The sequence below is a fragment of the Muntiacus reevesi genome, chromosome 11, assembly GCF_963930625.1.
Source record: "Muntiacus reevesi chromosome 11, mMunRee1.1, whole genome shotgun sequence".
Classification (NCBI taxonomy): Eukaryota; Metazoa; Chordata; class Mammalia; order Artiodactyla; family Cervidae; genus Muntiacus; species Muntiacus reevesi.
This window is the reverse complement of record NC_089259.1, coordinates 30,379,107-30,392,035: the sequence shown is the minus strand read 5'-3', so window position 1 is coordinate 30,392,035 and position 12,929 is coordinate 30,379,107. Positions and strand designations below refer to the sequence as shown.

General features: G+C 44.4%; 1 protein-coding gene across 1 annotated transcript in view; it reads left to right on the top strand.

Annotated features, from left to right (window-relative positions):
* The window catches only part of LOC136144053 (protein POLR1D-like), a 33,216-nt gene extending 20,635 nt beyond the window's left edge, over positions 1-12,581 (top strand). The window contains exons 2-3 of the mRNA XM_065901642.1: positions 1,756-1,830; positions 11,535-12,581. Of these exons, the coding sequence (XP_065757714.1) occupies positions 1,756-1,830; positions 11,535-11,799 (340 nt within the window). The 3' untranslated portion in view covers positions 11,800-12,581. The remainder of the gene's footprint in view (positions 1-1,755; positions 1,831-11,534) is intronic.
* The last annotated feature ends 348 nt before the right edge of the window (positions 12,582-12,929 follow it).

Below are 12,929 nucleotides of genomic sequence, written 5' to 3'. Positions count from 1 at the left end.
AGGTCCGCGTTCCCAGGACCAAGTCTGAGCCCCCAGGCCCTCCTTCCCCTCTCCAGCTCTCTGAATGAGTGTGAAGCAGTGACAGGTCTGTCAGATCCCTTGTGTGCTTTTCCACTTATTTTGTGCCTTTTAATGGTAAAGAGAAAAGGGCTTTTCCATGTCTTGCCATGCCAGTGTTTGTGGAGGAGACAGGAAGTACAAGAAGAAGATGCAGGCAGGCAGCCTTAAACACGCTGGTCGTTTTCTGTTCCTTCTCCTCCTGCTCTCCGTGTCCCCACTACCTCCTTCCTCGTCTGAAAACTGGTTTTGATAACTACATAGTCATGTTCAGATAGGGCAGTACTTTGTAAACTGTAGAGCTCGTGGCAACATGAGTTGTTCCATGTTGCAATTACTGGGTCCACCCCAGTCACAGGCACCTGTCACCATCTCCCACCACTCGTGAGCTGGTCCATGCCAGGCAGTCCTTCTCATACTCTTACCTTCTTTTCTCTTGGGCTGTTATCATAAATCAGAAGGTATCCTTAATTGTGACAGATCAAGTTAACAATAGCGCTGGAGACAGTTTTAAGAGAAATGACAACTACAGAAGAATCACATCCAACCACATCCTCTTGAAAGTGCCTGCATAGGCCTCAGGATTTGGGCAAGGGTCCTGACTGAGTATTGTCTCCTGCAGATGGACGGCATTTCAACTGTATCATCACACAAGCTGGCTTTCATAGGCGTGTATAGAAAGCCAGGCAGACATTTTAACAGTTTTTATGGGAGAATGCATCCTGGTTCGTTTGTTCATGACTGGGGACCTGCTCAAGCAAGTTCTCTCCCTGACGATTTTCAGTGTTTCTGCTGTCAGGAGGGAGGACATGTGTGGATCCAAGGATGATTGACTTCCTCATTGTTTTTGTTTGTTGGTTTTTTGAAAACTACCTCTCTAATGATGGAAAGGTAGGGGGGTATTTGGAGTATTTTTACCCTTTGATTATTATTATTATTTGCTTGCATCTGTAAGGGTGAAGTAGGGAATCTCTATTTTGGAGCCAGACAGGATAAATTTTTCCTGAAATGCCCTATGAGGCAAAGCCCACAGATCACATCAGTAGGATATATTATTATTTTAAGGAGATGGAAGAAGGTTGTGTGGTGACCAGCTGCACTTAATATTCCTGACACTGGGGGGCTGCGCTGTGACCCCTGGTCTGAGTCCAGGAGTGAGAAGTGGGCAAGTTGGTCACTGTTTCTGTTTTATCAACCCATCAGTGGGCCCTCCCACGATGGACCAGAAAGCTTCCAGCTGCTGAGTTAGCTGAAATGACATTTTCTGAAGATCTCACTATTAATAGGAGTGTATTAAAACATATGTAAGTTATATTAATATAAAAGTAGCCAGATATATCTGCTGAGGACTAAGACGGTGGTGAAACAGTTTGAAAGAATACTGTTAGAAACCTGGAGGTAAATACGGAGAAACAGGTAAAAAGGAGTTGAAGCTGAATTTTTTGGTGGGTAGGGAAGGGTGATGCCTCTCATTTTTTCTTCATTGTTTTTCCTCTTTATGGAAACAATTTCTTTTTAATTTTCATGTATTTAAAACTATCAACCATTTAAGAGCATTTTTAAAATTTGTCCCCCAATTTTGAAGTTTTATGCCTCAAAAGCTGTTCCTTTCCCAGGGTCACATATGTAGGATATATAGATTTTCAGAATATAGTGGGGTGACTACCTCTCAAATTTCTTCCTTTTTTTCCCCACCAGGAAGGCGATAGAAGAGCTGCTCAAAGAGGCAAAACGTGGGAAAACAAGAGCAGAAACAATGGGACCAATGGGCTGGTAAGTACTTGAGTCATCTTGCTAAAAATATAAAGATATGTAAATACACATTAAAGAGAAGAGTTTGCGTTAGCATGCAGAGGGCATGTAGAACCGTGGGCGTAGAGGAGAGCACCCAGAGACAGGTGGTGGAGGAAGAACACTGCTGAGGGCTATGGCCGTGGAACAGTGGGCAGAGGGGTGTGGACTGAGAACGCCTGTCATGGTGTCAACACCCTCTGGTCCACAAGTCCGAGAGAGATGCGCGACCCTGCTGTGCCTGAGGCCACCAGAGTGCATGTTACATCAGTGTTCGTTGTTTAAGAATTTCTGACTTAATTATAGTCCTCAATAAATTAAAATTTACTTGTAAAAATTCTAATTTTAAGTTTTGTGACAATTCAGCTGTGGAGAACAAAAGTTTAACCTTTGCGTTTTTTTTTTTTTTTTACAAAATAGAGCTTGTTAAAACTTAATATAAACAAAGGAAGAATTTAACCTTAAGAACCACATCTACTCTTCTAAGTGTTACTTTGGCAATAGCATTTGCATCCAATAAATATGCTGACTTAGATCTTTTATCTACAACTTAAAATTCTCTCTAATGGAGTACTTTGAGCTGTTAAACAATGTAAAATGTAAGAATGGGATGGGAGTACAAGCTAGGTCTCTATGGATTTGACTCTTACAAGAACAGGGCCTACATCAAATGCAAACCAAGGTTAAAGTCAAAGAAACAGGGAAAAGGCAATTCCTAAATATCAAGCAACATAAAATAAATGGACCTAAATGTGCCATATAGTAGACAGCTTAGCCACACACAGAGGAACTATTTCAGGTGATCTGTGAAACTTGACTGTATTTCCAAAAGACAGAAAAGAACTAGAAAGAAACTTTAAATTGTTTCTCCAGTCATCACATTGTTAGTAATAATGTTGATACTGTTATTCTGAAAATATTATATAGTAGGATAAAGCAAGTAAGTAAATATTTATTGTTATAGACACTAAGGTTTTTAGTATACAAGCTACAAATATAAAATTAAAGACATAAAAATCCATAACCCTATATTTTAATTGGTAATACCATTATGAAGTTGTGCCAGATTTTCACTTTAGAAGAGAGAGAAAGGGCTTCCCTGAGGGCCCAGTGGTGAAGAATCCACCTGCCAACGCAGAGGACACGGATTCGATCCCAGGTCCAGCCCACGTGCCATGGGGTAGCTAAGCTGGTGCACTGTAGCTCTGAGCCCACTCTCTAGAGCCCGGGAGCCACAGCTCCTGAAGCCTGAGTTCCACAACAGGAGAAGCCATAGCAGTGAGAACCACTGCAACTCAAGAGTAGCCCCTTTTCGCCACAACTGGAGAAAGCCCACACGTAGCAACAAACACCCAGCACAGTCATAAATAAGTTATTTTAAAGGGAGAGAGAGAGGGATAAGCTTTTGTAACTCTGTCCACAGAAAAGCCCTCGAAACAATGACCTTCCACTCAGTAGCAGTGAGTACCCCCAGCACCTGGAGGTGGCATATAAGCCCATAGTGGTGTATATAAGGCCGTCTCTCACTGACACAAGCCAGAGGTCCTTAGGGAAATAACTGGCTGCAGATCCGAGGCTGTGCCTGGAGTCAGCCGAGCTGCACGCTAGCTGTCACAGCCTCCTCACAGCCTCCAGCACCGCCCGCACTTCCTGTGCCAACTGCACATTCAGGGAGTTCCCAGAGCAACCCTCAGCCTCAGTAATCTGCTAGAAAAACTCATGTAATTCACAGAAAGCTATTATACTTACGGTTACAGTTTATTACAGGGAAAGGATACAGATTAAAATCTGCCAAAGTAAGAAATGCAATGGGCATGGTCTGGGGAGGTTCCAGACACAGGGTTGCTATTGCCTGCCCTCTGTGGAGTCAGGACAGTTACCACAACCCCCCGACCCCACGACCAGTATCAACCTGTGACAATGTACTTGGCATACTGCCAACCAGGGAATCGACCCTGAGCCTCAGCTGTCCAAAGTTTTTACTGGAGTTCCTCTCTGTAGGATGATTAATAGATTGCTCACATGACTGATCTCAGTCTCTGGCCCACCAGTGCCCCAGTAACCCGGATCCCCACCCTGAATCATGTGGACTATCTCTCTGGAATGGGCAGCCCTCTCAATCAGGTGTGGCCAGCTCCACCCCAAGCAGAGACAATTCTATCAGGTATGACATTGCCTCCCAGAATTGATATTACCTCCCAGAAGCCAGGGCAAAGTCCAGACCACTCTGTGGACAAGATCGCTGTTTACTGTGCAGTCAGGACACATATAAAGCTGAGCCAGAAAACTCTATCATATCAGAAAGTAAAACTCTCAAAGACTACAGTAGTCACGTCAGTAAGACTGGGAACCAACTTGAAAGGCCTCCTGCTTAATTGAATCATCAAAAAAATAAAGCTATAGTGGCTGAGATACCTAAAACATGTCACAATCCATAAGGTCATAACAATAATCACATCAGGAAACTCAGTGGTCCCTTTTGGACGATGCCAAGGAACCAAATCATTGTTTGTAAAACTGGTAAGCAATGGGAAAGAATCAAGTATTTATCCTGTTGTTGTACAAATTATACATCAAAGTTATGTAACAACTGATGAAAGAAAACTTCTTTATAGAATTGCAACTGTTAAATGTAGGACTATAGAATAAGATTATCATCATTTGTATTCTTAACAACTCCATCATAAGACAATCTAATTTAAGAATAGACAAAAGATTTAAATAAACACTTCACCAAAAATGATATCAAATTGACCAATAAGCATATGAAAAGATGTTCAAATCAGTTACTAGGAAAATGCAAATTAAAACCACGGTTTTTTACTACAAATGCACTAAGCTGACTAAAATTTAAAAAGACGGACAGCAGCAGGTAAAGAGGAGGATCTGGAACAACCAGAATGCTTACACATTGTTGGCAGAAATGTAGTCAAACAGCCACTTGGAAAACAATTGGCAGTTTCTTATAATACGCACTCACAGAATTATTCTTCTAACTGCTGGCCAGAGGATTGACAATGTAAGCCCACACACAAATCTGTCCAGTAATGTCCACGGCAGTTTTACTCATGATAGCTCAAAACTGGAAACAGCCCAAATGCCCGTCAGCTGATGTGTGGACACACCCTGGTGATGCCCATACGTTCCATACTAGTCAGTAACACAAAGGAGCAGAGCTACTGATACACACTGCATGAATGAGTCTCAGATGCACTGCCGCTCATGAAAGAAACCAGACTCAGTACGTGACACCGTGTAAGATTCCATTCATATGACCCAGAGAAAAGCCAGAAAAAGCTAGACCCGGAGGGACAGAACACCACTCATCACTTGCCAAGAGTAAGGGGCCGAAGGACTGCATTTATTGCCCAGCTTTTCTGGGTGATGGAAGTGTTCTGCATCTTGGTTGTTGTGATCATAACATGACTACACACATTTGTCAAGACTCATCACGCTATTTACTTAAAAGGTAAATGTGATTCTGTATAAGCAGACAGTAAATTTGTCTGCTTACAGAAGACATATGTATAAATTTATGATTTAAAAATTTGATTTTTTTAATCTGATTTAAAAATAAAAAGAATGTCATTATTCTACAATCACCAATGATAGACTGAATCTAGGCAAAGCTCTGTGTATGACTTGCTAAACCTATCAGATGAGAAGCTAATGGGGAACCTTCTAATGAGTGGGTCAGGCTGATGACACTGGACTCATCCATCAATCCTTATACCACAGAAAGGTGCAATAGGAAGAGGATACCACCACTTATGAGACATCCTTGTAAAGAACCTGAACCTGAATCTGATCAAGTCTCTAGTGAGAGCTACTAGTTGGCAGGAAGTAGAGGTCAGAGGAACATACTCAATGACTGTAGAGATAAAAGGACAAAAATGAAAAATATGGGGAATTCTACAGGACAAACAAACCAATTTCTTTAACAAATGAATTCCACAGCCAAATGGGAGGAGGAGTACCCCATGAATTAATAGATCTGAGACAGCTCTAAGTGTAACTTTGTCTGCATTCTTACCCAGACTCATTGAAACAAAGGTATGTAATGATACAAGGAATTAATGTTGACTTCTGTTTAGCTGTGATAATAGTACTGCTATTATTTTTTTAAGCTGTTATCTTTCAGAAATTCATTCTTATGTTTTTATGGATGCAGTGATATAATGAAATGCAAAGATCCAGTGTGGATCAATCTGTACATATGTAATCATTTTAGCAGATACCCAAAAGAGCAACTGGTCAACTACTGGTGGGCAGTAGTCTGCTTTTCTAAGCATTTAGAAGGTTTTTACATTTGCTCTAAAATTTAAAATAGAACTAGAGCGAGTGACACTCTTTTTTTCCCTCTTGGATATTCCATAAGAGAGATCTCAAGTGAGGCAGTTGAGCCGTTGCCAGAGAGATTGCTGAACTAGAGAAAATGCAAGTGGGATGAACTTTTTTTATATCATAAAGAAAGGAACCATTTGGTGCTATGTACTTCCTTGGACATGTTTCAGCAAAAAGAATCTCGAGAAGCTGTTCTTGACAGACGCCTTAGAGAAGCTGAAGTATTGGCCCATGTGACTTCCTTTCAGTCAACATAACGGAATTTATAAGCACAAATTTCAGAAATTTGCTCAGCTTCACGGTCTACAAAGCTGTATTTATTCGGTCACATTCACTTTGGCTGATCTTAGCCCAGTATAATAATCGAGTCCAGTGCCTGGGTAACTTCCATCTTAGACATGGAGAGGCTTATCCTTTGGTACAAAAAGTCCCAAAGGTTGGATTTGACAGAAAACGATTCTCCAGTTTCCATAGTGCAGTTGTTTTAAGGGGAATGACATTTTGGGTGCTTTTCTATTTGGCTTGGGGTCAATCTGGTAACATGGGTGAGCACTCCTACATTTTCTGATACTTTACATCCGCTGCGAATCATTTCCCCGACCTTCAGCCAGTCGTGCGGTGTCCTTATTCATTTAAACATCCTAGAGACTGGCACTGCCCCTCCTTGTCCCGGGCCCAGTGGTCGTTATGTTAGCGCACAGGACGCTGGGCATCCCGCCCCTGCCTCCCGCGTTCACCCCCTTCCTGCCCGGTTAGGAAAGTGAGTGGGGAGCCCCGAAGGAGCGACTGTCGGCTCACACGGTGGTGGACACGACCTGTGCGGCTGAGGGAGCAGGGGCCGTGCCCCGTCGTACATTCCCGGGGCCCCGCTCCTCACACCCGTGCTCTGACCCTCTCCTTGGCCCACCTTCTGTCCCGCCTGGCCATCGCCTCAAACACAGGCAGCCTGGGATGTGTTTTTGCTGCAGGACCTAGCATATTGCCTTACACATGAAGGAGCCTCAAATTTTTAGAAATAAATACTGTAGGTACAGATGTACATGTGTGTCGGCTATTCTTCATTACTTTTAGGTGTAGTGTTGGAGGCGGAGCGTGTTGAAAACCTACCTCAGGACTGAAAAGCTGTCCGCCCACTGGTCGCCAGGGCTGCTCCCTTCGGGACAGATGCGCAGAGGCAGATGGTTTGAGGCGTCGGGTGGGCTCGGGGCGCCGGCCCTGCGGGAGCCCAGGCGAGTCTGACACAGACAAGGACAGGGGCACAGAACACCCTGGACACACGTGACTTGGAGACCTATGAAGCGCATCAGGCCATGGTAGATGATGGTGGGTCTTCCTCTATTTAGGGAAGCAGAGCCTTGGGGTCAGGGAAGCGGGCTCCATCTATTATACCCTGATCCATTCCTTTGTTTTGCTGCCAAAGCCCTTCCCATACAACATTTTATTTTCCATTCTACACGCTCCTTTGCACACTCTCGGCTGTACGTCTGAGCTAACAGCCACAGAAAGGAGCCCAGCTACAGTCCCCTCAGCCCAAGGAGCCTGGTGATCCTGGGTCTTGAGACTGCGGTTGGTGACAACTTAGCTCCTCTAAGGCGCCACAGTCACCATAACCGCCCACGGTGCCACAGGAGCTAATCTGGCAATCAAATGCCTCAGCTGCCTCAGAAGTTCTTGTGGAGCATTATAATCCCTATAGCTACACTGCTGACCCTTAATTACTCTGCAAGCATACAAAGAAAAGTGCAGAATGGAAGGTAAAATGCTGTGTGCCTGCATGCGAAGGCCTTTGGCAGCAAAATGAAGGAATGGGTCAGGGTACAACGCGTGGAGCCCGCCTCCTTGACCCCAAGGCTCTGCTTCCCTAAACAGGAAGAACCACCATCATCCCCCACGGCCTGACACATTCATAGATCTCTAAGTCACATGTGTCCAGGGCGTTCTGTGCCCCTGTCCTTGTCTGTGTCAGATTCACCTGGGCTCCTGCACGGCCGGCGTCCCGAGCCCACCTGACGCCTCGTACTATATGCTTCTGTGCATCTGTCCCAAAGGGAGGACGGACTCGAGTCAGAGCCCTGGTTCCCATCCCGGCTCCACGCCCTCCCAGCTCGGGACCCATAAGCACGCTGCCTCCTGTGCATCTGTCAGAGGGGCAATGGCCGGGCAGATGGAAGGAGGCGACGCTGATGACAGGAACTGCTCGTCAGCATGGTCGCCACCCTCCTGGTTCTCACTGGTGAGTGGTCACGTACCACTGTTCCATGGGTCACATTCATGAAGGTGTTTTAGAAACTGATGTGGCAGCTCTGCGTCTGCAGAGTGTTAGATATTACTACCTCTGTCCAAAGTATTAAAATCAGAAAGGGAGAAAAAAAACACTACATTTATGTTCCTCCTGCTGTTCTCTGTGCTTGTTTGAAACAAGCCAGTCATGAAAAACAAAACAAAACAATTGTGAAAAACAGTTGACTGTTTCTCATGAGTGGAGTCTGATAACTGCCGGGAGAAAGTGCCCCATTTTTGTGAAGGACGTTACACAGCACACCTGCTCGGGAAATGGGGAGAGAAGGCTGAAGAGCTGACACTCCTGGCCTCGGTCCATCTCAGTCTCTGCCAGGGCAGGCGAGACCCCTCCTCTCAGGCTCTGCGTCAACAGCTTTGAAAGCGGAAGGAAGTTGCTTCACTTTTTGGTTTAACGTGGATAGAACGCCAGGTCTTGAGTCTGACGGTGCTGTCATGGGTACTTTCTAAAGCAGTTTTAACGTATCTCATTAATTTATAGAATTTCATATCCATTTATGTTGTTAGCACCTTAAATTTGGCTCTCCCCACATGAGCTAGTATAAATTTCTAAAACCAAAAATAAGAGTAACCAGCCAGGGTAAGAAGGTTGACATTGTGTGGGTCAGAGCTCCCCAGGAAAGCAGCTGCGCACCCCGCAGCCCCCACCCCTCGTCCCGGCACAGCCAGTGACAGAGCCGCTGCAGACACGCCCAGCAGCCAGGCCTGCTCCCGTGCCCCAGGGCTCAGGCTTTCCCCACAATGCTGATGCGGAAGAGGCTTCAGGATCTAGCACTAGCTTATCGTGTCATCTCAAATACAGAAAAAAGTGGCACTAAAAGAGAGCTGAGAGACAAGAAGTCAGAGAGCAATGAAATAATTTCCTAATGTGGTGAAGGAGAAAAGGATCATTTTCCAAAGGGTCAACAAATGCAGAGTACATGAGACACTCCAAACAGGGAGGGCCCTTTGAGATCACACATTACTCCAGCCTCTGGTGTTACTGTACCTGAGGAGCGCCTACAGACAGAGTTTACGGGTCATTAGGAAATGCAGATAATAAGCTCAAAGGTAATGGCCACTAGCCCACTGGCTCTAACAACAGTGGAGAATTCAGGTGTTCTGGAGAGTGAAGCTTGCAGATATAGAAGCTTAACTATTTTAAGCACCGAAACTTTAAAACTGTAACCATTTTTATGAACATTTCTGTAAAATATCTTATTTTTTTCTTGATGGCTCAGGGTTTTTTTTTTAATAATTTTTTTTCATTTAAGAGACTTCAGATATTCTGCTTTGTTCTTGATTAACTTACTATCTCAGGTGATTTGAGACTTAGTGGTCTTGAGTTTCCATCCGGGACAAATCCTGAATATATGAACTTGAGTGCCATATATATTCTCTTTGATGAAAAGAGAATGAACAGTAATAACATTACTTTACATTATTACTATAATGAATAGTAATAAGAAGGGTCCACAGTCCGTTGTTTAAAGCCCTCAGATCCAGATAAGTTTCTTAGAAAGGTACAGAGCACAGACAGTGTGCACGACAAGTACCCCCATGGTATGTGTTCAACACACAGTCATCTCCCCAACAAAGCATATGAATGTTACCCCAAAGGGTACGCAGACTAGAAATAAGTGCCCATCGTCAGATTAGGTCAGGTCTGACTGCCAAACAAGTTGTGTCCAAAAAAGGAACTTGGTTTTCAAATTTTGGAATCATGCATAAGAAATCATAGACCCATAGGTATCATTTATCAGGAATTTGCTCTATGCCAGGCACTATGCTAAGTGCTTCGTGGGTTATCTCATTCAACTCCTGCAGTAGATGAATAATTCTGTTAACAAATAGAAAACTCAAGCACAGAGGCATCGGGTAACTCTCAGAATCCCAAAGCCAGTGAAGCCGGAGGGCTAGGGTATGCACCAGAGCAAACCTCTACTGAGTGCCTGTTACCTACCAGGCATTGTTGTGCGCGCACAGCCAGCCTCCATTAACCTGCCCTCTAACTCAGTCACTATGATGGTCCCCGTTTAACAGAGGATGGGCAACAGGAGATGATCTGACATGCCCAAGGTCTAGTCTGGTAGACAGTGTGACCCCAGAGCATGTGTGTGCACCGCGTTGTATGAGTTCATTGAAGAAGAACAACTGGCAATGAGATTCAGCAAAATTAATTACCACGTTACAGACCAGAGCTCAAGGCCAAGGAGAGATTCAAGTTTTCACTGTGTGCAGTTTTCATTTGTGTACCCAAATGAAAGATTGGCTACACCTGAAAAACAAATACTGCGTATGTAAATATGTATCAACATGTAAATTAATGATCTGATCAGTGACATTCTTCCTCCTGGGTGAACTTGAATCATGAAGCCCCTGAAATGTACATGGCCCAGAAATTCGCCTGGAGGGGAGATGTGTGCTCAGAGCTCCCTGGCAGAGCAGGGCTTTGAAACAGAAAGTCCTCAATTAGAAACTGAGTTTTTCAGAGGATAAAAGGTGGTTATTGCATTTTAGTAGACTCTTTATAGATTATTATTTTTTTATTTCTAGAGTAGATCATGTAGGTCCAGTATTCAGGGTATAGCAGGAGATACTTTTTTTGTTCCTCAGGGGGGTACTTACCCTTATTCTTTGATATTTAAAAGCAGACCACCATAAACATAAATCTGCATTTTGAGTTAATGCCTAGTCAAGTCAGGCCTTTATGGTAAAGGAGATAAATGACTCAGGAATTAAAAAAAGGAATTAAATGACTCAGGTGATGTGTGTTGTGGTCAGTACCTATACACACATTGTGGTACTCTTTGGCTTAGTTAGTCCCAGCCAGGAAGACAGGGTCAAGGTCTTCAGACAGGGTCCAGCCAGTGCGTCTGGGAATTCTCAGTGTCCTGGGTTTTCCCCCTTGTACTCGTAGTTTACACTAGGTGGCATGCAAGGAAAGCTGAACAAATTCAGAAACTTGACTCTAGGGAAGCAAGATTCTTTGGCACAGGCCCTGATGGGAGGGTTCGGCTCCGGAGTCCACATTTGATTTGTGGTTGTTTTCTCTTTGCCCCCAGGATGAAGTGTCCTCTTGCCGGGACAAATAAAAGATTTCTAATTAACACAATTAAGAACACACTGCCCTCCCACAAAGAGCAAGACCACGAACAAAAAGAGGGCAGCAAGGAACCAGCAAAAAGCCAGAGCCAGAAGGAGGAAGGGCGCCAGAAGCACCGGTCTCACCCATACAAGCACAGCGTCCACGCCCGGCGCTCGCCGCCCGGGAACCGGGGGAAGCGGGGTAGCCACGAGAAGTCGCAGACACGGTCCAGCAAGCGGTGAGGTGGGGGCCCGGGGCCCAGCGAGACCCGCCCAGCGCCCAGGCCTGGGGTGGTGCGGAGACACCAGGACGGGTTTGCAGCAGGGCCTCCGTCCTGATGGCGGACAGTCACCCGAGGCTCCCCGAAGGAAGGAGCACAGCGACATCCCGGCAGGTTCAAGCGGCTTCGGCGATGTAATATGCATTTGTCTGGGTTTTCTTCTGTCTTGTTTGGAAGTTGGTTTCAAAATAAATCTAGAACTTACAAGTTTTCAAAGATTATTAAAATTAGTTCCAGTTTTTGTTTTTGTTTTTTGATGTGCTGCACTTGTGGTCTTTTCTCAGAATTTCTAAAAACAGAAAGATACTTGTCAATCCTATACTTTTTGGGGGTGATGATTTTAGAAACCTGGCCAGTGATCATATTTATGAAAAGCTGTAGCCCTTATTTACCCAGAAATTCTTGAGAGCTCTGTACCAGTTGACCTTTAAACGAACAACGTAGGAAAATCTCAAAATCCTCTTGAATTTAGCACCGCCCCCCATCAATAACCAGGGGTTAAAAAACTCTCTTCTTTCCTTGGGCATTCTCAAACTCATTCCTGAGATAGAACAATTTTTCTGTATTTCATTTTGGGGGGAATATGTACGTTTTAAGTGGTGCTTTTAAAAGAACCTTCAAAAGTTAAAATTACTATTATTTTCATGCTATGTCTTATTTAGCTAAAGACCTACGATGTCATTCTTAGGTGTTGTACAGTTGTTTCAGAAATCTGAATTTTAAATAAAAGTGTGTTTACAATGCCTTTTTTCTGTTTTTTCAATGTCAGTGTGGCTCTGTTTTTAACGTACAATTATCATTACTCACACCTGTATTCTTCTTTTCATACTCAGGAAAATGTCACCAAGCACGCTCTTCCCCCATCCACGAAAGGAAGAAGAATCTCTGTCCACACCACCCCCCACCTCCCAAAGCATCCAAGCTTATGCCTGGCTGCTCCCGGATAATCACTTGACTCAGTCCCACTCCCTGCTTCCCAGCAGCAGAGAAAAACTTTTTCTAAGTGCTAGAAAGGAGAGCATTCACAAAGTCAGCTTCGGGGTGTTGAACGGACCTCTCTGCCCCCGCCGCCGAGCTGCCTGCCACACCTGT